Source organism: Astatotilapia calliptera, chromosome 19 (assembly GCF_964374335.1).
Source record: "Astatotilapia calliptera chromosome 19, fAstCal68.1, whole genome shotgun sequence".
In the NCBI taxonomy this organism is placed as follows: domain Eukaryota; kingdom Metazoa; phylum Chordata; class Actinopteri; order Cichliformes; family Cichlidae; genus Astatotilapia; species Astatotilapia calliptera.
In genome coordinates, this window is record NC_137440.1 from 18,069,116 (window position 1) to 18,090,265 (window position 21,150).

Sequence of the window (21,150 nt, forward strand, 5' to 3'; positions counted from 1 at the left end):
GTCTATACAGAGTACAGATTATGAGGCTTCTGCAGCAACTTTTCAGGGTGAAGTATGTGTCTGAAATGGATTTCTCCTGCATGAGATACTATCCACGCTGTCACAAACCTGATGGATTGTGGTGCAGAGGCGTGGTAACATCAAATGGTTGGGGTTACCATGCCGAGTGCAGAAAACAGCCCCCTTTCACATTTGAAAAGAGCCACTGCTGGAATAGAGGGGGTTCACACCATCAGCAGGTTGGGGGATGGGAAGGACTGATGGGAAGGCCTCCAGTTTCCAAGAACTGCAGTTGTATTTGGGGAAGGGGAAGAAGGTCTCCTCATTCATTTGTTCTCCTCTTCTCTCACACAAGTAGGGAGTGATCTGCTGCAAAGGAGGGAGGCTCCAATATTCTGGCAGATTATTTTATATTTTGATTTTCAACAGTAAAAACAATGGAGACAGGCAAATGTACCAAATATAATATAATGTAGTACAAATGTTTCTAATTCAGTGTTGGCTTAACAATGTTTCTGCATTAATAAAAAACAATTACATTTTCATTCCACACATTCCATTCTTCTTTAGCTGAAGCAGGCTCCACCACGGAGCCACTTTAAGAAACGACGCCACAGAAAGCAGCTACATGCCAAGTCCTCTCAGCTCTCTGTGTTTAATTTCTCCTGGGCCCTCCTGCTAAAATATATGCAGTCAGGGTACTTATGGATAATGGCCTGGCATTATATTCATACAGACAGCGACATGGGTAATCTCTCTTTTTTTAATATGCTCTGAATTAGCAGAGAACAGGTAAACACATGACCCAGACCACCCAGGAGAGGGACGGGCTCGTCTGTGCAGCAGTACCAGTCTCTGCAGCACGTCTCCAGCCTTCCCACCACTGATTAAAAGCTTAAAGTCAGTACAATACTTCTACTCTTGAAGACGACTGCCAGAGCTGAGTTAATGGAACAAACTATTCAACTCTGACTTCAGGGCAAGGTTTCTGCCAGTTAGGCGTCAGTCAATGGCGGCCTCGTCCTCTGCCGCCCCAGCCTCTCCCGCGGCCCCTGATGCTGCTCAAGTGTCCGGCGGAGCGCCTCAGCTTCTTCCTCTCTTCGTGGTGCTCCCGCTCCGCTTGCTGCTGCTTCTTCTGCTGCTCCGACTGCAGAGGAGGACAGGAGGATGGATGTTAAACAAATGCAAGTGCTGCGATTCTACCTGCAGATTGATGATGTATTTACTGACTTGTTTAAGGTGAAGAACCAATCATATACCAACAACCCTCTCTGCATTTTCTCTAAAAGCGCTTTAGCTTGCTTTGTCTGACAATGAGATGACTTCAGACCAGCGAAATGTCATCCAGACATGGGCGAATTTGACATTAAGTAATGCTCAATTGAGGAGAGGGATTGTTCTTCTTAAGGATTATCCAAGTAACCTTACATTTATACATTTATCTCACTGGGAGATAAATGTATAGAGTCAGTGATTAAATCTCTCTTCTTTTTTTTTTAAAAACCTTCATCTTATGAACATTTTCCAGATTTAAGTTCTGGATCCTGGAGACATCATAAGTGTCTCCATTATTTGCTCCTTTGTGAGGGATTGTGATGATTAAGTAAGCAGTGTACCTTTTTGAGAGTGAAGGTCAGCTGTTTGCTGCCCACTGCGGTGTCAGCCGTGCCACTGGTTTCGGAGTGCTCCTCTAACTTTAGCCGCTCCTCCAGAGAAGTCCTAGAAGAAGGAACGCATGATCGTCAGGCACAATATACAAAACAGTACAGACAGAGCGTTGTCATAAAGCGTTAGGACACAGACTATTAATACTTTACAGGTGGGGTGATTCTCTGCCTTTAACAGCTGCAAACCCTGAAGCAATTTGGGTTTCAAAGAGTGTCTCAAACAATAAGTCATGTAACACAGGGTACATTTCCAAAGACATACTTCTGTAGTTTCTGCTTGTGGGCCATGTCATTAAAACTTCTGAACTCCTCGCCAGCTTTGATCTGATAAAACTGCGGCTGACTCGTCTTCTTGCTCTCAGCCACATTTGAGCATTCTTCTCCTCCGTTCTGCTCCCTCTCCACAAGGACAGTGTTGCGGTCTGCGTCCTTCCTCTCCTGCCGCCGGCGGTCTCTGTCCTCCTGCCGAAGCAACCTCCGCTGCTCCCTCACCTCCTCCACCCAGCTTTTGTCATCGTCAGAGCTCTCCTCCTCGGAGCTGGCTCGCCCCTCTGGCTCCTCGTCGTTATCTTCAGGCACCTGCAGGGAGATGAAGCAGAGCAACAAAAAAATCACTGATGTGATCTGCTTCCTGGGCCCTCATCTTCCAATATATCAAGAAAACACAGCACGTGTATACACAGCTGGCTCAGTGAGGCTTGTAAACAACAGAAAAACATGTGATCATGTCCAGAGGGATTAGTAATGCGCTGGTTCTAATAATGGAAATAAATCTGAAAAGCCACTGTTTAGTTACACCCCCCCTTTTTCTTTTGTGCAAAAGTTTCAGCACATACTTGCTTTCTAAAAGGCCTGAACACTGCACATACACCAGTCTGCTGGTGACTGGGATCAGCTGGTTTTTCAGCTGATCGTCCATTGTTGCACACCAAATTAGCCATAGCTGTATCTGATTTTGTGCCCATCTGATTAGCCCATCCTTTCGGCTCTCAAGCACTTCTGTAAGAGTTTGAACCACATTTCTGTGGTGCAGATTGAAACAAACGAGATATGACAACCACCTGAACCTGTGTAAACATGGCATATGACCAGTGAGTAGTTGAAATTGATATCAGTCCCATTGCTGCTCTAAAAGCTCTAATTATGCATGCAGGTCTATGTTGTGTCTTTACATTGCCTCATGTCATCAGTAAGAGAGCCAACATGGCATTGAGGAAGCTAACAGTAAAGGTTCAGGGCTATTAAGGTATTTTACACCTACAACAAACAATTGTTCTTCTTTGGATGCTTGGGGGGTTTAAATGTAACTGCAATCACTCCCTCGCTTTTGTGTTTTCTGTTACATATGTGTGTATATGTGTTATCCTCCAATCAATGAACTCTTTAGCTGTTTTTGTCTTATTTCTCTCCATGAGTACTAAGATGTAATCATAATGAGACTGAGAGCAGGGCAGGGAGAAACCAGTTGATCATAAATAAAAGGTCCTTTTCATTTATTTTATTTTAACAAATTAGGACACCGTTTTTTTAAGTTGAGCCAAATGCTGACATCCTTAAAGTGAGGAATATATTTAACACAGTTATAGATCAACACTTGGTAACTGTGCAAAAAAGCCCTTTAACCTATTTTAGAAATAATGTTGTTAAATAGTTAAACTTTTATTGTGAACATAAATAATTGGTAAGCCAGAGTTAGAAAATGCTGGCGGTGGCCAGTGGTACCCTCAGCCTCCTAGTAAATGTACCCAAGTTATGAATTTTGAAATCCTACATCACCTTGTTTTCGAGTTATCATTTTCACAAAATTTGCAAAAAAACCTGCCCGCTAACCTTAAGGTCAAGGTCACCGAGACTCAGACTCGTATAAATTTTTAGTAGATGCACCTGTGGTGCTTGAAACTCCTAGGTTGCTTCATTCTCAAGTTATCGCATCCACAAATTTGGGTGTCAGTGTTGCACACCCACCTGACTGATGGGCTATTGCCAGCCTTTTATGGCTGAGGGGTAAAAACTAAAATAGGAACTGGTCAAAAAAAACTTTGAATTCCATGGCCTCCACACACAACAGGCCATCTCAGTAAAACGATGCAGTGTTACCTGCTCGTGCAGTAAAACACTGTGTCGTTTACCTGCTTGGAAACCATTTTACCTGCTCGGAAACAGCAGCCTGCTGAGCTAGCAGCCGCAGCTTCTTCTTCCTTTTCTGGCCGACTTTGGAGACGATGGGGTTGAGCAGGCGGAACTCCTCGCTCTGCTCATCCACCTGGTAGTCTGAGTTTTCGAACATCACCTTGAAACGGTCGTCTCCCAGGATGCTGGGGAGAGCCTGCGGTTTGGAAAAAGTCAACAAAGAGGAACATTACGTCATGAATTCTACGAAGCTGCCTGGAAGAACATTATGATCTCTGAATACACCGTGTACATTCACAATTAATCAAAAACATTGATGTTGTAATCTTGTTTTTCTACCTTGCCCTTCTTTTTCCTGGAAACCACCTCTGCTTCGTCATCACCCTCCTCCATCAGTTTAAGAGCTAACTCCTTGTTCACCTTCGGCAGTTTCTGTTTCAGAGAGAACAAATTGTACTTAGCACACACGAGAACGGAGAGAAAATTATCCAATCAGTTTGAAGAGTGAATCACACATTCCTCAAATTAACCTACCATTTATTAGCTTTTGCACTTAGTGTGACAGGATGTGAGTAAAGTTTTGAACTTCAATCCAGTACAATCCAGTTTAATGGGTATTTTAACTCTGTGGAATTCTTTTTATGTAGCTGATTCAACAGGTTATCGGGATTTTTAGCTCTGAATCTTATTTATTCAGGTCATATTTTCAAAAACAGATTGATCATAATAAATACTACACAGAAAAGTGTTGTATGAGGGCATGGAGGGAAAAGATAAACACAGACTGTCACAGGAGTCACACGCTGACATTGTAAGAAGGAGATGAATTATGTTTATTCTGCTACAGCTGTTGCACCAAACCAGTCAAATATGGACTAAATGGACTTAAATCTGAATGTTTGCTCGACCATAATGAAATTCAGAGGCTATAGCTGTTTCTTAGACAGCAAATGCTGATTGTTGATTCATCTTCTAACTATGATGTTTCAGTACTGAACATGAAAAAGCCAGTAAAATGAGACCTGACATTTCCATAGCAACTAGCAGAAAAACTAAACTCTCACCTTAACCTGAACTCTCTGTGTTCGGGCCTCCTCGATCTTCTGGCGAATCTTATCCTTGCGATATTCCTCGTACGCAAAAGGATTGACCATACCTTTAACCTACGGCCAAGCAAATAAACATTTGCAGTTTAGGTTTAGTGTGTCACGTTAGGATCAGTTTGAATTGAACAAGTCCTGACAAAAGTCTGAGATGTACACAAAAAGGATGATACCTTATGATAAAGTCTTATGTCCATGAAGAAACCGTGCATGTAAGCTCTCAGGAGGGATGATCCGATCAGGTGAGTCAAACCTGGCCATGAAATTAAAAAAAATAAATAAACACACACATTTTTTGCAAATACAATCTGCTGTAGTTATACATCTACTAAATGTAACGCTAAAAAATATGTCTACCGATATTCCATATACTGATTGCCACATAATGCGACTGAGACATTGACAGTAACCAGAGAATAAATTCTAATGACGTGTGTCACTGACTGACTTCCTGTGTCACCATCAAGAGGAGAAACTTTGTGGTTTAGTATGAAATCTTTCAGTAAATACACGTTCATGGTGCCCAGAAGATGAACCCAAATGATTTTATTGAACGTGAGAAGAAAAGAAAAAAGAAAAGCAAACCAGAAAATTTAAATTTGTTTACAACAACAACACCTGTTTACCTAAACACTGGTTAAGATATACATCTATTCCTCCCGTCCCCATCCGTCTTAAGATTTGTAACACTGACTGGCTCTAAATGTAGTAAGATGAGGGCTTTCGTGCTTTCCCCTTCTCCTAACGAGAGGCGACTGTTTGTGGATCAGTGAAATGTCTCAGGTACTGGATCGAATTTCACACATTCATCTTCCCTTCAGGATGAACTGCAAAAATCTTTGTGACCTACCTCTATACTATTCTGTATTACGATTACAACAGATCTGCACTTTAGTCCTTTTTTAAACATTAACATATTTTTACTTCATAAAATTATATATCTAAAAACTTTGGTTTTGTCACATTTCAAGACTTCTCAATAAATTTTTCAGACCCCAGTGAACGTGTGAGTAAATGAATATGGAAATGGTCAATATTGACCTTCTTTCCACGCCTGACTTCACCTTAAAAGTTGCGCAACTTTTTTATTACACACTTCCTGTGATGGGCCATCACAGGAAGTGTGTAATAGCGTGTGTAGACAAGGACACACTCTTACAAGCTGAATGATGAGGAACTTGCTCTTCTCAGAAACGTTCACAAGTGTGCTGTACTCAATATGGACATGTTACATAACAGGGCCGCATTACATGGCTCCTGTATACCAACAGTGCTGTTCCCCTGCCTACTCCCTCCTCTTCTTTTATCACACATCAGCCAATCATCTTTCTACTTCTTGTCATTTGATCTCTTTCCTGCTGAGCCTGCATTCCAGTGTTCATTCAACCCATCCAATATCCACTCCTTTGACCCTTCGTGCTCCCCCTCTCTTACCCCTACACCCTACTTCTCTTACCTAAAGCATTTCAATCATTCCCGTGGCCTCTACTTAGACAGTCTAGCCACTCAAACTAACCCCCCTAGGCGGCGAAGTGGCTCACACTGATTCATAGTTTTGGATATAACTATCAGGGCTGGTATTAAAGTCACTCTTTGTGTAAAGATCTCTTGAGCTCTCTTTGCTTTCTAACCAAAAGGCCCAACGCAAAAATTGCACACTTAGATTGAGGATTTTTTTTTGCTTTAAAAGTGCTCAAATTTGGGCTGATTTACTCCAAGTGCTCTGCAGTTTCATGAGGTACAATTAAGGTAATGAGGTCTCACCCAGATTTTCCAGGTCCTTCCGAGTGACAAACTTGTAGTCATCATACACCGTGCTCTCCGGGTTCTCCTCCAGCTCCTCTGTTAGGTTGTCTAGGAAGGAGCACCATCGAGGTGCTGGGCCCAGAGCCTAAACACACACACAAAAACACATCCACCCGCTTGGTTCAGATTTAGACTGTTGAGTACTGTTTGTTGTTAGAAAAAAAATAGCCCAACTCAGCCAGGTCATGTTTCCATTACAGCAGAAAATAAATGTCCTTAAGGGTTTTCAGGGAATTGTAACGACTTGCAATGCAACACTGGTGATACAGGAAATGCAGAGTAGCAAAAGGTCGAGAAATCGCTTTTTGAGTATGTAGTTTTAAAAACAATCCTTTTGTGTGTTCACAAAAGTAAAAAAAAAAAAAAAGAAGAAGAAGAAGAAGAAGAAGAAGAAGAAGAAGAAGAAGAAAAAAAAAATCACCCAAGAAACCCAAATTGGTCATCAGAATATGAACTTGTTTAAATGTTAGACAGAAAGGACTTGGGTATAGGAAAAAAAAGTGTATGAATCGGTGCTCCACTAGAATAGAAAAGCACTAAGAACCAGCTGCTTCCTTCTTACCCCGAGGGGTTGCCACAGCGTGTGGACACGCACATTGATTTGGCACCAATTTTACATTGGATGCCCTTACGGAGACAGCTTTGTCAATTATTTGAGTTTGGGACCAGCAGTAGACGTAGACTAGCTTGTGACTCCCATGAAGATGGATTTATGTGTCTCCACCACAGAACCTCTGTTCCAAGCATTTCTCAGTAAAGTTTTCATAAACATTGATTTTGAAGACAATCAGTTAAAGCTGATGTTAGTTAAAGCATATATGTTGGTTGTAGTACAAGTCTCAGGGTCCAAACACCAGACAGCCCCCTGTTAGGTAAAACTTCCTGGTATCCAAAAAGTGGAAATTGGCAGTACTGTCACTAACTTGCAGAACTCTTTTACTATGAACCAGCTCATAAGCCATAACATAAAACAGAAAGTGTGACACCAGAGTTGAGAAAACTGAGGTTTTCTTGAAGATATTATATAACTTAAGGTTAAATTTGCTTCCAGCCAGGACAGCATAATGGTGACCAGCAAACACATGTGACCACTCGAAAATTCACTGGGCACCATTCTCTACTTTCTCAAATGTAGACAACTAACATTACGAACAACCTAAAGAGCTTCAGGTCAGTAAGGGTTTACAAATAAGACCCGATTATTCTTTGCAGTTATTTTTAGGCAAACATGCAAAACACCCAACAGGAAACAGCTTTTAAAGTATACAATGGGGACAGCTGCAGATACCGCAGATGCACAGTCCTGCTTTTTTTGTGATCAGCTTAAAGTGTATAGTGCATAGTGATGCACTGTATTGTAGCACTTTTGAGGAAAAATCCACACATCACAAAAGAATATTTGCAGGCGCACATATCTGCCCAGAGCCCCACGCTCACCATCTAATGCAGACACTTAAATCTGTCACACTCTGACATTCACTACTGTGCAAAAAATTGAGCCACACTTCATTTCTTTACATTTTGCTTCCAGGGAGCCAGACTTTTTTTTTTTTTAATTTAGGCTTTTTTTTCACCGATTTTCAGTGCAGTCCTTGTGACTTATCATATTCAGAGGAGTGTTTTGTTGATTTATAAGCTACTTAACACTGACCTATGAATCATTCAAGCATAAAAAAGGCATGTAACTCAAATGATGATTCAGTGGTGTGTCTACACATAACAGACAAAGAACCAAAGTAAACTATCTTTGTGTACTTTGGTTTTTAGCAGCCTGTTGTAAAAACACATTGTTTGTTTCCATGTCTTTAGTAGAATCTACAAAAAATGTAAAAAGATAACAGTTTTTGTAATTTTCTTAAAAGGAATGATGAAACCAGACAAGTTGAGGACAAAACAAGTAACAAATCTGAAAGAAAGAAAGAAAGAAAGAAAGAAAGAAAGAAAGAAAGAAAGAAAGTTAGTTGTAAATATCTATGGAGGCGGTTAGGTGGGAGTTGGTGATTGTCACCGTCTTTGATGATTGTGGTTTGGGGCTTTTTATCAGTTAGAAATCTGATCAAAATTTAAGGAATTATGAACACAATAAAGTACCATCAGATTTTAATCCACCATGCAACCGTCTAAGAAGTGTCTGATTGGCAACAGCTTCAACCTTCATCATGACAACTATCCCAAACACACTGCCAGTGCAGTAAAACAACTGCTAGGATAGGAAAATACACAAGGGAAAGCTATCAGTCACAGACTGTTCACCGCAGAGCCCAGAACTCGAAATTATTAAAGTAGTGTGAGATCATCTTGACAGAGAGCAGAACAAAAGACAGCCAACATCCAAAGAAGAGCTTTGAATATCCTTCAAGAAGTCTGGAGAACTCCTCCTGAAAACTACTTAAAGAATGTACAAGAAAGAACTGAAGAAAGCTGAGTGTGCAGGCTGTGTGGAATTACAAGGATGATCATACCAAATGCTTACTTTCATTTTCTGCTTTTGTCACGTGTATATTTCAAACTCAGTCATCTGTTTATATCATGGCTTGCTTCAATAAACTGAAGGCACGTCTTCTTCACTTTGTAGTGACCGAGTTCTCAAAGTTCAAATATTTCGACTGGAGAACGCTGATCGAAATGCTGAGTAAGGAGTAACTGATTCGAAGTCCGATGATGTCACACCACTGAGGTCAAAGTCCAGTGTCCCTGTCATTGTTTAGTCACATCACTCCTGAGCTAACAAAGCTAACAGAGATCATCAGGGGTCACATGTGGAGACGAGAACCCTTTTTGGTTCAGAAAATGTCAGTTTGGTTGAAAATGCCCTGAAGTCACACCAACAGCATTCTACTGTTAAATCCTGGGAAATAGGAAAAGTGTTGAAATGAGCTTTTAAAGAAAACAACCATTTGTTTCTAATGTTTGCTAATCTGTGACTCAGATCTGCTTTTTCATAAACATGTCAACACCAAAAATCACATGTAATATGATCTTTTTCAATTATGTTTTAGTCTACTTTAAGATTTTCTTCCAAATCAGCTACAGGTCCAACTTTTCTGCAATACCACCTCTTTAAGAAATCAAGTGATTTCAGCATCACTTCCCTGGCCTGAGCAGCTGACAGGTGTGATCACAAGTAGCCTCTCGCATGTCTGCATTTATGTACATATTATATCTCCTCTGTTGACTTCCATGAGCCAGATCATGATATTGAGGGGGCAAAATTGTTAGGTGGTGAGCAAAGATTGTGTTGGTGTGGGCAAAAAAACAAAACAAACTGATCGCTTCCAATGAGTGCTCTCTTTCTACTGCAGAGTTGCAGTAGAAAGACTCTTCCTTGACTAGAGAGCTAGCTCTCATTACCAGGGATGATATTTGATATGAACTTTGGGCCAGTTGCTCTCTGCCCAAGTTTGGGATTCGTGGTGAAATCACAGAGCGCTCAGTATAAGAGGTCAAAACAGGACTTCCATGGTGCTGTCTAAAAACAGCAACTGTCCTGGAAAATGTCGGGACATGCCTTAGAAGATGATACTGAATGGGAGGTCGGCTAATTTTAAATCAGGTAAGGTTTTCGGCTTGTATGTTCAAACAATGACAGACTCACCTTTTCTCATAGGACAAAAGGACCAAAGTTTACCACATGCATGGAAATCAGGGCTGGAAAGAACCCATTTACACAAAGCAAACCCTAGTTGACTGTACACACATATGCACACACACGCATCCACAGATGCGCGTGCATGCACTGACAATATCACATGAGGTAAGATCATATCAGTTCCAGAACAGACTGTTGATAGGAACAATTACTCATTAAGCAGAGGCCTCGTGAGAAGTCTGATCCCATGCTTTTCAGGCATGCTTCACTATTGAAGCTGGGAAAAAGTTAACAGGCCTCACATCAGGATTTTTATAAACCAGCAAAAACACCATCAACAAACTCGTGTTTGCTTCTTCTTATTTTTCACATCATTGTGTGTCACACCTGCAGTTCATCCCCGCCCCACAGGGTTGACAATGACTCGCTCGGTGACAGAAAACAAATGGCACGTGCGCACTCTTTGGCCAGCTCCTAAAGGTGACCTTGCATTGCAAAGCTGTGTGAAAAGCTGCAACATGAATCATGCTTTGGTGTACTGTAAATATAAATGTGACTGGTGTATGAGAATATAAATGTCTCTGTACTCACTGGGATGTAGAACGTGTTCATCTTGGGATCTTCATTGGCAGTGAAGAGCATACCTGCTCATGAACCAGAGAGCAGAGCAACAGTTAAAACCTCATCTAGTAATTTATAGGTCAAGTTCCTTCAGCACTGGTATATGAAAGACTGTCTGGGATCTGAATTTTCATATCGTAATGGCAAAACCCATTTCTGCTCTAATAATGAAGAGTTAAAAAAAAACATTCAGGCAGCGAAAATGAACAAAAACAGAAGAAACTCAAGAAGCTGGTGCTGCTTTTCAACAGCTTTAGAGAACATCACTATAAGTTATAGAAAAATCTGAGGTTTTATTCCCCTTGTACACACTGCCTATCACACAGTAAAAGTGTGGGAGCTCTACAATAAGATGGCGCCACCCAGAGGTGGAGCTGCACAAAAAACTCTCGTTTTAAATACCAGCTTAACTTACAGGAATCATTACTGTTTCATTCATAGGCCTATTTAGTCATGCATAAAAGCTGCTGGTTGCGCTTCAACACACTGCAGAGTTTCCACAATGTTTTTGCTTCAGTGGGTTTCTAGATGGGTTTAAGCTTTGGCTGTATTTTAATATACCTGCAGGCATATTAAAAGACAGCCAAAGCTTAAGCCACCCACCCACCACCACCTGTGAATTTTATACATTTGTATTAATTTAATGAAAAGCACAGCACCTTAAACCCAACTCCCGATAACAATCGATCAGGAGTTCAAGAACGTATCACTGCTGCATATTTATGTGCAGTTATCTGATATTGTAATATTAAGAATGCAAGGAGTGGAGTTAGGGAGGATAACTTCAAATTAAAGTAAATATAGCTGGGGCAATGAGGTTGATCTGTATACAGCTGCTAGTTAAAAATCAACAGGTCATGCAAGTGGATAATGATAAAAGTAATTTTTTTCAGATGCCGAACGCTTGATCAAACCAGAAAAAAAACTTTAAGAGATCAAAGAGGGAACAGAAATGGAGACACGGAGGACAGCAAGTTCACCGCTATATGAAAGCAGCACACGCATATAATTAATCATTATATCAAATTAAATATTAAAATAATCGCATCATTCTTGCTTAATTGGAAATCCTGAAGCTTAATAAAGCACCTTGAACTGAACTGACATTGACCACCCTCCACAGCTCACAGCTGCAGCCACAGTTAGACTCTATGTGGGAAACATCCTATTGAATATTTCTGCAGTGCTACATCTGCAGTGTTGGTTCATGTAGTGGTCAAGCAGATGCATTCTTGATGTTCTGCGACTGCTCTCCTCAAACTTTGTTTCCAGCTTCCACAACTTAATTCTCACCTGAATTTGGGTAGACGCAAACACCGTTGATGTTGGTCTGAGGCTGTATGGAGGAGAACAACTTTCCCTGTGGAAAAGATATAAGATGGATGAAAGATGAGAGTGAGCATGAGTTTCTTGTGATCCACATAGTGAAAGCGCAATGATCTGTAACTGATGGCTGTTACTTACAGTGTCTTTGTTCCAGATTTTTATGATCTTGGAGTCAGAAGACACAACCAAGTCCAGCTGATTGTGGAAGTTGAGGGAGTTGATTGGCAGGTTGTATAGGTGATCTTTGACTAGAAGCGGCTGACTGGAGCGCAGGTCATACAGCAGCACCTGCAAGAGATCAGAAAGGTAAAGAGAGCTGTCAGAATCCTGGATGAAGCTGTCTGCCAAATGTAAAAACCAAAACAAAGAGAAGTGCAATTAAAGGCATGAGAAAGCATCTACATGATTAACCAAAAGCTCATCCCTTGACCTTTTACTGAAAACTGAACTTGCGTTAACTTGTTAGCAAACTGCATGACATCAGCCACCTAATTGTCAGCTGATTAGTCACAGTAACTTCGCAGCCTGTGGGGAGCTGACAGCTCACAACAACAAACAAACACAAAAGAAGCAGAGAAGAATGCAGCCACAGAACTGTAAGGTGATTTTTGACTGCTGTTCAACAGAAAATGCTGTTTTGAGATTAGCAATAACATAGATAAAGAAAAAGAAGCTATCCTTCTGGTAACATGAATGTTTAGGCTCACCTGACCAGTGGTGGTGCCGACCGCCACGGTGAGGGAGCTGTTAAACTTCAGCGCACTGATGGACGGCAGAGCTTGAACTCTGTCGACAGTTCCAGAGAATACCATTTAAAGATGGGGTAAAACACACAGAAACAGGATAAGAAGCTGGATATTTGTGTTTTATGCCATAATGACACATAGCTTGCAGCATGGTTTTCATGCAGGCTGTGGTGAAAAGTGCCATGTGGCTGCATATGCGTCGTCAGGCTGAGATCAGCTTTCTGAGCGTGACAGTTTGCTCCTTACTCTGTTCCTTCGGCGAGGCTACTCAGGGCACAGTCCAGCTTGCCCACACGGTTACGGACTCTGGGGTCCCAGCACTCGACCCGTCCCTGGTGAGCCGGCAGAAGAAAAGTCAGAGAGTCGCACAAGTGAAAATCTGAGCTTTTCTAATTAACTAAACAACTTTAAAACTATTGAAAAGCTATAATAGGCAAGTTCTTCCGTAGGCAGCTCTAAATTTTATGTGAGAGGCAACGATTTGAACTTTAACACCCAGAAATCATGTGAAACACTTATTTTTGTCAGCCCAGCTGGTGTGTGATTCTTTTTAACAAACAATACCGAGCAGAGGCGAGAAGAGAAAGATCTACCGCTGAGAAATTCAAAAGGGAAAAAAATTAATACATTATTCAGTATGGAGCTAATTTTTCTACTGTAGCTAGTGACCTCTTGAAAAGAGAAACACATAATGTAAGTAAGCCCAAGCACTGGTGGCACAATGAGAACCGATTATGTAAAGTGCAAAAACAATATAAACAACTAAATAATAACAACCTTATATTAGCATTAAAAGGAGACAGTCACCGTTTCACACTTACCTCAGAGGATCCTGTGGCAAACAAATGGTGGATGGGGTTGATATCGCACACGTTGTTCTCCCTGTTTGAGAAGTCCAGGGAAAAAAACAAAGATTGGCTGAGGAGTTAATATCGTTAGTACCGACACACATAAAACCTTTTCACTGAAGCAGAAAACACTTACACAGCATCAGTCTGAAGAGAGTTAAGGAAACGTCCCTGCTCCAAGTTCAGTCTGAAAACCTCTGAACTGAAAGTGAAAACAACCACACTAATTAATTGAGAGACAGAAATAAATAAAATATCCTAAAACTGCCAGATTTATATTTTGATATACATTTTTACCACTAAATCTTTTATCATCACTGTAAAGCAAAAAGCTCTGGTGTAACAGGGAAGACAAACATTGCACTCGGCACTTTAAACTCACAAGTAACATGCGTACCTTCACCCCCTTCTAGGTGCTTTTGTCCACTCTCCTGCACAAACTAACTCGGGGATTCTTGGCATGTCTGAGGACTTCCTGCCTTCTATTATATGTTAAATTGCTCTTTTACAGACAAAGTAGTGGATTTTTGCAAATGCTGAACCCTATTAATGCTTTAACTTTGCTAGCTGACTGCTATATCATGCACCCGAGGACTCTTAATCCGACTGTGTTCTCACCTCGCCCCCACAAAGTAGAGATCACAGGAGGGATAGTGGTAGGAAAAGTCCCGACCAAACTTGGGAATACGAGTCTTGTAGTAGTGTCCATGTTGAGAGTGAAATTCTACATGGCGGTCACAGTGCAGAAACACCAACTGCACAGAGAAGAATGACAAAAACAAACAAAAAAGCAGAGTGAGTTTTGAACTATCAGAATTTAAAAATGCTGAAAAAACTCAACATTTCAAAATAAAAGGGCCGCCCGCACCTTGGAGTAGTCGTCAGACAGGATGTCAAAGGCCACGACTTTCAGAGGAAGAAAAGACAATAATGAAATTTAGTCACTGTCCAGTAATCGGAGCTGAGCAAAGCCGGAGTCTAAAAACTTACCATCTGAATCTAGACAGCGCTCAAACTTCAGGGACAGCTGGTAGGTGTCATAGCAGCGAATCCTTGGTTTGTAAGTGCCTAGAACAAAAAAAAAATGATTTGATCCTGTAGGCATCCCTGGACTCGGGCAGTATTACTTTAAGATGACACTAAGTGATGGTTCTGCTGCGTGAACTTGGGAGATGTAATGATCCTCTGGCACCTTTGGCTGTGACAATAGTTATAAGGATACTAAAAAGACAAGATGATCACTTTAACTTTTTAACTTTCAACCTGCCTCATGGTAAATAGGCTTTTTTAAAAATTAACATTGTTAAATTTCAAATTAAGACTCACACATACAGTTTCCACAAAGTCCCATGTTTTCTAACAATTGCAACATCTCCCCCTGCAAAACGTACGAATCTCTGACTATCTGTACTGATGTATTATTAAAATGGTAGTAAAAACTGACACAATGGTACACTCACGGCGCTGCCAGCTTTCACAGCAATGTCACAACACACCAGGTTATAAAATCGAGAGGTGCACAACATGCAGAAATGGCAGGTGTGATATCAATTTGACATCAGCTTTGTCATCGAGTGCTGTTTGCCAACCTTGCCCTTTTACTGTAACCATCACTTTGGCCACCTTTTTCCTTATTTGTGCAAGTGGTTTAGGCTCCTTGCTCAGTTTCTGCAGGATGTGTGCCTCTGCTACAGGAGCATGTCTGTCAGTTAGCAACAAAAAATGCTTTATTCAGGGATTTCAGTGTGATGCAGAAACTGCTCGTTACTATCATGGCACTGCAACTTGAGCAGAGCACTGTTACGTTTATTGCAATATCAGAGAAATCTGCTACCTAAAGTGCGCTAGCTCAGCTGAGCTTTTTCAGAATGTGAAATTAATGCTCTCTGCTCCGACAGCTCTGAAATCAAGACACAGCTTTAGACAAGGATGACTAGTAAAGACCGAAGCTTTTGTTTTTGTTTTATTTTTCTATATGAAGCCAATTAATTTGCCTAAGAATTGTTTAAGAACTGCAGACTAACAACGGTCTGAAGAAAGCTTTTAACTACATACTTTCCTCAGAGATTAATTAAGTATTCTGATTTTGATTGACTCTGATAAATTCATGGACTTCTAGAGTTATTCCAGAGTTTTGAGAATAAAAGACTTTTAGGTGGAAATATAGCTTTATATCTTTTACCTGCTGCCAGGATGAACTGACCATCCCGGGACACTTTGATGGAGGTGCACACTGTGGGCATCTCAAAGTCCTGGATGAGTTCAATCCTGCGCTGAATTTCTGAGTAATGCAAAGAACAGAAGCGTGTGAGTAAAGACAAACATTTAGAAGGAAATCAATCTGTGTGTGAAACTGTAATTATAGCTGTCAACTCACCGACATCTTTCTTTTGCAACTGTCTCTTCTTCCTGTCTGACAGCCACTGTGTTAACAACACAAAGGTGATCAGGATTTAGCATAAAGAATAACATTCAACAACACAACTGCTTCCTCTTCTCTTAGTTTGATGGCAGGTCACAAAAATAAAGCTACATAGAAGGTAAAAAAGGTAACCTAAATAGTAAACAGGGTCAACAGTAAGAAAGCTCTCAAATGGAGCCGCAACTGTCAGGTGACATCAACGGTAACCCTTTAATAGAGAATCTGTCTCAGCGAGCAGACTGTCAGAAATTGAAAAAAGAAAACACAAGGACGCGGCTGTTTTGAATATGGAAAGAAGCATATGTATGGACTTAATCACCTTAAAAAAAAAAAGAGCAGTTAGTTATCTCAAAATTCTGTTTTTCTCCGAATGAGCTTGACATCACCACTTGGACAACACCAACATCTCAGTTGTATTCCTTGTCTTTTACTGATTCCTGGTTGAGGTGGTCCGGCTGTATTTTGTTCTCAACATGTAGAAGAAAACTTAAAAGAAGACTAAAGGTGGACTTTATTCATCGTATGCAGAAAGCATCCTAATCAGATACATTAACCGTTTCAACAGGCTCCCTTAATTAATGAGCATTTTATTTTATATTATGATCTTTTGTCTTTTTAATTTATCATTTGCTCAGTTTTACCACATTTTACTGTGTCTGTGGAGCACATTGATCTGCACTAACCTGCCTGAAAGATGCCTATAAATAAAGTTTGTAACTGCTAAATAGACATTTTAACGTTTTACCCAATTCTCATGTAGTATCTGAAATGTTAGACCTTTGATCCGTGATAATACCCAAATAATAACAACTATCGCTGCTGTAAATACAGATAAACTTTGATTAAATCTTCGGAGTATGACCTCATCTACGTCAGTGAACCTCTTCCAAGCAGCGGCAGATTTTTTCCATTTATTTATATGAATAATTTCATTAAATGGCGGTGTTAATAAGTATGAATCCAGCTATGACATTTCATTAATACAGTGTTAAGAACACTCATCTTACGGCTAGCTTGGTTAGCCGGCTATGGTGAAGGTAAGCAGTAACTTCACAGGTATGACATGAAGGACATCAGGAGCAGGAAGTGTGCTTCTTACCTCTGGAAGAGACTTCCCGTAGCTTAAATTGTAAATTTTGACATCATTCACGCTGGAAACCTGCATTGTAGAACGAGAGCATAACACTGATGCTGCTGCTACACACCGGTGAGCTGTGCTGAACCCACGTTGCTACTAGAGGAGCAAAAACAGGAAGTGGAGGTGAGTTTAGAGAAACTGGGTCCGAGTAGAAACTGCACAGACTACACAAAGTTCCGAGAGGTTGAAAAACGACCAGTTAGCTACGTTGTTTTTCACTATTTAATACACATATATAGTTATTTTTTGTATGTATCATATACCTGTTTTAACTAGCTGTGTTTAATTTAAAATGTAGTTTAACTTTAGTTAAAAATAGACAACAAAACAAAACAAAAACAGAGCATTATAATTGTATAATGTATGTATTGTGATTGTAAGCCCAACAAGGGACAATGGTTGAAAATTAGCAATAGCTATAAACTTATGTGCGTTACATCAGTTTTGTGTTTTGTAATTGGACTTTGTTAAACTTCACTGTCCCTTTTAAATAAATAAAACAATAGCGTATAGCGAAAGGGTTCTTCCTGTTTGTTGTTGGTAAATAACAAACTGCTGGATTCAAAAGAAAGAGAAAGCCCAGTCACATTCTCCTGTATTTTGCTGCCCTGTTATGAATAATGTATTCAGTAAAGTATTCAAAGGAGGATGTCTGTGTAGGTTCTCAGTCATCCAGGCCATGGTAATCTAAGGAGCTTGGAAAGAAAACACTTAAGGAAGTCCAGTCGTTTTTCTTTCCAAGCTCCTTAGATTATTCAAAGGAAGGATGTCCAGAAGATGAAGAAAGAAGACATGTGTACTAGGAACCTAGGTACAACAAATAGAGAGGTGGTGAAGCCAAAGGAAATGGCTTATAGTGAGGTTAGGTTGGACACTAAAGAAGGAGACAATTTATAATGATTGGCTAAAGGCAGCAAGACCAATTTGAAAAGAATGTGCAACAGGTTGGAGTGATTAAGGACAGAGATGGAAATGTACTACATGTACTACACGGGGATAAAGCTGATGAACCATACCACGGATATATGGGAAAGAGTTGCTGAAACAAGCTAAAGAAGAGAGGTAATGATCAATGAGCAGCAGTATGGCTTCCTGCTGAATAAAATCACTACAGATTTAATGTTTGCTTTGAGAGTGTTGAAGGAGAAGCATAGAAAAGGCCATAAGGAGTTGCATTGTTTCTTTGTCGATCTACATAAATAATATGATAGGATGCTAAGAGCAGAACTGTGGTACTGCATGAGGAAGCCAGAAGTGTCAGAGAAGTATGTGAGGGCGATGCAGGACATGTATGAGGACAGTGACACTGTGGTTAGGTGTGCGGGGTGACAGATGGGTTCAAGGTGGAGGTGGGATTACATTAGGGATTGGCTCTGAGCCCATTCTTGTTTGCGGTGGTGATGGACAGGCTGACAGATGAGGTCAGGCAGGGGTCTCCATGGACTATGATGTTAGAAGACAACATTGTGATCTGTAGTGAGAGTAGGTGGGAAAGAGTCTGGAGATTTGCAGTTATCCTCTGATTGGAAGAGGAATGAAAGTCAGTAAAAGCAAGACAGAATATATGTGTGAATGAGAGGGAGACAGGTAAAAAGGAGAAGCTGCTATAAGTAGAGGTAGAGAAGGTGTACAAGTGAAATACCTGGGGTCAATTCAAAGCAATGGACAGTGCAAGAGAGAGGTAAAGAAGGGAGACAGGCAGGGATGAGTGGGTGGAGATGAGTGTCAGGGGTAATTTGTGACAGAAGAATAGCAGCAAGAGTGAAAGAAAAAGGTTCCAAGATGGTAGTGAGACCTGCTGTGATGTAAGGTTTGGAGATGGTGGTACTAACAAAAAGACAGGAGGTGGCAGATCTGTTTTCATTGAGAGTGATCAGAATGAAAAAGATTGGAAATGAGTACATCAGCAGGACAGCTTAGGTTGACTATTTTGGAGGTAAAGTTAGAGAGTCAAGATGAGGGGGGGGGAAGCTATAAATAGATATAAATTATGTTAAGTTTAATCCAATGTCTTCAAATCCGAGTCTTGATAATAGTTTATTGTTTTATACTCCTTCTTATACATCCCAGTTTCTCCTTTCCTTCCATTTCTGTGAAACCATCATCCTATTTTTTTTTTCTTTTGCCTGTCCCGTTTGGCTCTTTTGCCATCAGAATTGTTGTCTAAAGGCAAAGAAAGATGCCCAACGGATTTACTTTACCAAATTGATCATCCCAGCCTTGCCATAATGGTCCATTTGATTCACCTTTTATTGTTTATTTTATTTTCACTTGCTGAATACGGGACAGACTTGACTGGGGGAAAGAAAAACAGCCGAGAAGAGGGACGGGGGAGAAGGGCAAAAAACAAAAACCAACAGAAAGGGCAGGAAAAAAAAAAGAAAAAGAAAATGCATATATCGATCACCTGGATCACCTGCTGAGAAAGAAAAAAGAAAACAAGAGTAATAGAATAAACAACATCACAATGATATATGGGAATATGACAGTAAATACTAAATATTAAACATTATTGTGCAGCACATAAGATCAACAGAACACAGTGTGCTTTGAGGTAGGAGCCAAAAAGGGTGTAGTTTGTGGGTGTGATCACCCGTGTGTACACCTGTGAGTATGGACGCGCTTGTTTTTTTAAAAGGTTCCTTCATGTAATGATCTGCTAGAGGGTGTGGGGGGGCCACAGCCCCCTCCTCCAGGGCATGAAGCAGGTATGGAGGAGATCAAAACTCCAGACAAGAGGCCCCCAGAACACAAGAGACCAAGGAAGACCAACAGAGGGGCAGCCGCGCCACTGTCCCAGAAAGAGCTGATGAGAGTCCCAGATGAGGGCTCACTCAGCAGCCGCGGAGCAGAAGCCAGGGGGAGTTGCAGTGACGCGCCTGTGAGCTCCGCCGGCAGCCAGCTGTGCCTGAGTGACCGAGCCCCAGGCCGAGACGCCGGGGGCACCCCACCTCCGAAGTGGCCCGAGCGAGCCCCAGGCTCCAGGCCCCGATAAGCAGCCGCCAAGGAGTGAGCCGGTGTGTACCTGGACGCCCACCCCCAGACACAAAGAACCACCAACGCACCGATGTGAAACCATCATCCTTTTCTTACCTATTTCCCTTTGCTATCGCCATGTTTCCTTCAATTTCTACTTGATTATATTGTTGACTTCTGTCTGAAGCTGAAAACTAAATCAATGAAAATGCTTTTTATGGCTCCTTAGCTGGAGTTTCTTTTCCTTTAATGCCAAAATTTACAATCTCATAAAAATCTAGCTGTAGAGCAAAGAGTCCAGAATGTGGACTCTTTGTTTTTGTAAGAGTTTAAGCACTATACATTTCACATTTCAGTTGAATATTGTAGACTATTTTATTCTTATTCTTTTTTTCTTATTCTTCTTATAGTTTTCATTTATAATTATACATATCTAAATTATTATTTTTGCTAAATGAAATGTGATATGTTCATTGAACAGAAGTGGTCGGGTCATTTATTTAACAGCGCTCCAGTGTTCAGGCTAATGGGCTATTTCACATATACAATTGGACTGTATCATTTAAATGTTCTTAATAACATTGGCATTTTGTCCAAATTAAAAATGAGCTTGAAGAGGTTTATTTGTGAGTTTATTGTCTGAGGCTCTTGAATACTTGCCTTTATATCCTCTTCCTTATATTTTTCCTCTTTTATCTTATCATGGGTGGAACTTTGAATGTTGCTTCAGTGTTATTGTAATGCAGTAAATAACGGTTGGCTTCATTTTGGAGGATGT

General features: G+C 40.7%; 1 protein-coding gene across 1 annotated transcript; it reads right to left on the reverse strand.

The window, feature by feature from the left end:
* Positions 1-391: 391 nt before the first annotated feature.
* Positions 392-17,529, reverse strand: nol10 (nucleolar protein 10). Its single transcript, XM_026152178.2, has 21 exons — positions 17,358-17,529; positions 16,214-16,259; positions 16,019-16,117; positions 14,827-14,904; positions 14,705-14,742; positions 14,455-14,591; positions 13,973-14,038; positions 13,810-13,870; positions 13,235-13,320; positions 12,950-13,028; positions 12,381-12,530; positions 12,210-12,276; positions 10,887-10,939; positions 6,665-6,791; positions 5,074-5,153; positions 4,862-4,960; positions 4,137-4,229; positions 3,817-3,993; positions 1,930-2,246; positions 1,617-1,719; positions 392-1,147 (listed from the first exon to the last, which is right to left on the reverse strand). The coding sequence occupies exons 1-21, from the start codon at positions 17,421-17,423 to the stop codon at positions 1,007-1,009; spliced, it is 2,163 nt and encodes a 720-aa protein (XP_026007963.1). The 5' UTR covers positions 17,424-17,529; the 3' UTR covers positions 392-1,006.
* Positions 17,530-21,150: the final 3,621 nt, after the last annotated feature.